Source organism: Cryptomeria japonica, chromosome 5 (genome assembly GCF_030272615.1).
Source record: "Cryptomeria japonica chromosome 5, Sugi_1.0, whole genome shotgun sequence".
NCBI classification, from domain to species: domain Eukaryota; kingdom Viridiplantae; phylum Streptophyta; class Pinopsida; order Cupressales; family Cupressaceae; genus Cryptomeria; species Cryptomeria japonica.
This window is the reverse complement of record NC_081409.1, coordinates 290840075-290844393: the sequence shown is the minus strand read 5'-3', so window position 1 is coordinate 290844393 and position 4319 is coordinate 290840075. Positions and strand designations below refer to the sequence as shown.

At 37.9% G+C, this 4319-nt stretch overlaps 1 protein-coding gene across 1 annotated transcript; it reads right to left on the bottom strand.

The window, feature by feature from the left end:
• Positions 1-410: 410 nt before the first annotated feature.
• On the bottom strand, positions 411-2421 carry LOC131045840 (methyltransferase FGSG_00040). Its single transcript, XM_057979510.2, has 2 exons — positions 2148-2421; positions 411-2051 (listed from the first exon to the last, which is right to left on the bottom strand). The coding sequence occupies exons 1-2, from the start codon at positions 2290-2292 to the stop codon at positions 565-567; spliced, it is 1632 nt and encodes a 543-aa protein (XP_057835493.2). The 5' UTR covers positions 2293-2421; the 3' UTR covers positions 411-564.
• Between the last annotated feature and the right edge of the window lie 1898 nt (positions 2422-4319).

Here is a 4319-nt window from a genome sequence, read left to right as displayed (position 1 = left end):
GTTTAATTCAATTTGATAAAACAATAACTAATTCTTGAATTATCAATGAAATAAAATTATAAATTTAAAAATATGTATACTCAATCGATACCAATGCTTAAAAAATTGAATGTACCCACCTTTTGTACAACTATTTACCTAAAGAATGTCCTACTAATAAATGCAAAGCAAAAATTCTTACAGGTATTCATATCATTAGTTTTCAAATAAACGCATATACAGAAGAGTACATTTCATTATAAATTAATAAAAACCAATAGCACATAACTGTATACCCGAGGGACATGGTAGCTGTTCTTTTTCTGTGCAAAATGAAGGACAAACCAACCAAGATCAAACAAATTACAAGTGAAATCATTCCTGAATCAAAAAAAAAAAAAAAACTCCCACGCCTGAAATAAAGCAATGAATGAAACAAAACATTTTCATATTTAGTATCTTTGAGCCCTGAAATGCTACATTCAAAAACTTTAAGGGAAAGACAGATTGGTAATCGTAAAATTCTAATTTCGTGCAGAAATTCTCTACAGCTGATCTTTCGTTGCCAATCTGTTGCTTTAGCTCTTAAAACATTTGGTCCACCATGGGAAGGTCGGTTCGAATCTCCCCTGGCACGGTTGTTACAACGGCCTTCAGTATTTCATCCCTGGACAGAATGGGATCCATGGAAGATAACTTGTACGATTGCATTCCGGCCAAATATGCAGTCACATAGGACGCCCGAACCCAATTCTTTTCTTCTTCCTTCATTGTAGTGTACTTTGCCAGTATTTGCTCCAATTTTTCAAAGACCTGGACGAATTCTGCACATTTGGGAAGATCTCTAGGAAATTCTTGTCCTGCAGACATTGTAGTGTTTGTTTCCTGTAGCGCATCATGGTGCAAACCCTCAAACTGTGCATTCACGCTCTCCAGAACAGTGCTGAGAGACTTCTCCAGACCACAACGTCTGCACTTGCACTTGAAACCCCAGGACCCACAAATCTTCTCTCTTCTTGATTGGGGAAGCAAAGCGTCGAAGTAAGAAATGGTGATTTCTTCTCTTTCCTTGATTGGTTTTGCCGCATGCAAGAACATTGCTTTTCCTACATGGAGTCTGGACGCGTTGGGGAGGCATGAGTGATTGATAAATGACGGCAGCAGCCACAACCCGCTAAAACCCAACGGGTCTGCGTTTTCTGGGCACTTCTCTGCAAATTTCTTGTATTCCCCGCCGAAAGAGTTTCGGAAAACAATGTCTCGGATCCCCTGTTCCTTGAGTTCTAGCACCACCTCTGTTCTTTCTTGGCAGTTTGTATGAAACAAATCAATGGCCGGCAATGAAGAGCAAACCTGTAAAGAACCGTCGTCCAGTTCATAAAGCTGTTGGCTCAGTTTCTGTGATTTCTTGGCAGCATCCAAAACGGCGTGTACAAGATCTTGCTGCAAAGAGCCCTTTATTTCGTGGCTCTGATCAATCTTGAGAGGCTTAACCGCGCAATTAACAATGACAGCTGCGTTGCTAACTAATAACAGCTCACCGACGCTAATGTCTCTCGTTGCGAAGAGCCCTCGACCCCTGATCTTGTTGATCTTGTTGATCTCGACATCCCCAATGAACTCCTCAACCTCTGGAGGCTGCTGCACTCCGAGCAAGAACTCCGAAATGTTGTACTCCCTGGGTACATAAGCGGCCTTCGACCGTCGCAGAGCATCTTCAATATGTGCTTGGCCGGGGCAAAGCTCGACGGCCATTTGCAGACACTGGAATGCCTGGTCATAGCGTCTGAGAGCGGAGCCTTTTAGGAAGATGGTGAAGCCTTTCTCGGGATCGATCTCGAGACTCTGGTTGCTGAGCTCTAACGCCCGCAAGAAATCGCCTATTTGGACGTGCGCCTCCTCTCGATCGAAATTTGCTCGCTCCAGAGACTGATTTCCGTCTGAAATTTCTGCCACCCTCAGTACGTTGCTTGGGTTGACTAGTGAAATGCCGAGGCTCTTGTTGAGGCTCTTGATCTTGAGGGTCTTCTTGGTTCGCTTGGAATATTTTGCTCTTCTTGGTCGGCTGGGCTCTGCCACGGACGAGCAACAAGTAAGTAATCTTCCACCGGCATTCTCAAATAGGTCGACCAGGGTTTCATTATCAGACTGCTCCGAAGCATCTTTACCTGGGCAACAAGCTGCAACTATTCTTCCTGCACCTTCATTCTCAGATAAGTCGACCAGAGTTTCCATATCAGACTGCTCCGAAGCATCTTTTTCTAAGCAGAGCGCAGACATGGCGTCCACCAACTCCTCAATCTTGTTATTCATGGTTGGAACTTGGAAATCAGGGCAATACGAGTCTTGAAGATTGTATTGAAGTAGTGCGCAAATGTCTTTTTATAGCAAACCACAGGAAGAACAACCATGGATCAGTGCGGGTGTTGGAAGTTTTATAGGAATATTTTAAAGATAGTGGTCTTATGAACTTAGTAGTACAGTTTAAAACTTTTAAATTCTAAAAGTTAAAGAAATTGGTAGAGTTAATTGTTAATAAGAGATATATATAAATAAAGATTATTTTCTTTCATTTTATAAAGATTTAACAATGCATTTAGTTAGATATGAGATTTTAGAATAGATTTTTTATGTTTCTTTAAAAGATGTTAACAAATAGATCTTAAATAGTGTTCTTTTGTGTGTTTCTTTAAAAGGTGTTAAACAAATAGATCTTAAATAGCAATCTTTTGTTTTGCATCTCTTTGTCATGCGATACACATAATTGTAGACTATAATTTTGAAAAAGAGCCCCAACCTAATTACAAAGACAAACATGAAGACCAAGAGAAAAATTACTAGTGAAGACAAAGAACCAAAATATAGTGGTATTAGTAGACTCTTAAAATAGAGAATTGAGTCACCAAAAGAATTATCTATAACAAGAATGCAGATAATTCAAATATGAGGCACTGACAAACCACAAGAATGAAAACCAAAATTAGAAAGAACCAAGGAGAAAAATGTCACATTTCAAAGTACAAGCTCAAACTAATAAGAGACTATAGTCCTCAAGAACTAACTTGAATGCTAAAATAACCACCTTTATTTCCAGAGGATCTATTGTGTTTTGAATTCAACAATGATTCCTCTAAAGAAAACCATTCCTTTATTGGGTTAGTACTTCTTCTAAAGGTGTGCAATTTATACATTTTGAAAGTAACGATCAATTTTCTTTAATAGAAGTTGCACTATGTTTCTCTTTTGTTATGAGGCATTTACATCTCTTTGAAGAAATTTAAGATGATAAAGTTGTCTAGCATTTTTTATTATTTATCTAATGATCATCCATTGAGAGAAAAATGTGTTAGTAAAGTATCATATTATCAAATTACAATTGAAGAAGTAATAAAAATTTATTCTTCTCATTGTATTGTGTGCCTCTACAATTTTTTTAGATTTAACAATATATAATTGCTCTGGACACAAATAAATAGATTAAGAAATATGTTGAATAAAATCTTATGTCAACATGAGATGATGATGGTGATGATAATAACGACATAAAATTGATTGTTAACAAATCCTAAAAAGTAAATCTAAGATGACAATAGACACACAAAAGATAGTGTACGCGTAAAATGGAATGATTGTGTAACCTTATGTTTCTTTAATAGCCAAAGATGGTCTTGATATGCTTGGGATCAATATCAAGGCTCTCATACTACAAACGTCTAATGTTTGCTCAAATTGTCCATTTACAGATGCATCTCTAGGGTAAGTGCACAAAGATGGTGTGCAGAAAAGTGGACACACACCTAAAAAAACTTGAAAAAAAGGCACTGCATTCGTAGTACTTAAAATTCAAATCACCTCATACTCACTAGGGTTTGTTGTCCCCGAGCCTAAAGAGACAAAAGTGCGTATGGGGTTCCTTTACAAAAATGACCGCGTACACGGTTCTTTAGGACTTAGAACCCCATACACGATTTTAAGTCCTAATGCACTGCGTACGTAGTACCTGTCAATAAAATTATTTTTTCGGCCGACTGTGTCTTCTTTTTCACATAGCCGCGAGTTGAGAATTTGGGTTTTTTTTTTACTAAACCGCGCACGGACTCCCTCTTTTCTCACCCAAACGCCATGAATCAAGGTTGGTTTTTCTTGATTTTTGTTCTTCTTTCGCATTTGTTCAGTTTTTTTACGTTTTGAATTTAAATTCGTTTATTTTGATTATGTTTTTTTATTTCTTGTTACACAAACCAGATTATGAAAATCCACAACAACAACATGATGCACCTCCTCAAAACCCCAAACAAAACCCACATAATACACCTCTATCTCCTCCTTTTGACCATACA

Excerpts from the sequence above, each read along its gene's own strand:
- LOC131045840 (XM_057979510.2), bottom strand. The coding sequence starts at position 2,292 with ATGAATAACAAGATTGAGGAGTTGGTGGACGCCATGTCTGCGCTCTGC. Across the intron at positions 2,052-2,147 it reads AGTTGCAGCTTGTTGCCCAG|AGCCCAGCCGACCAAGAAGA; the intron begins GTAAAGATGCTT and ends CGTCCGTGGCAG.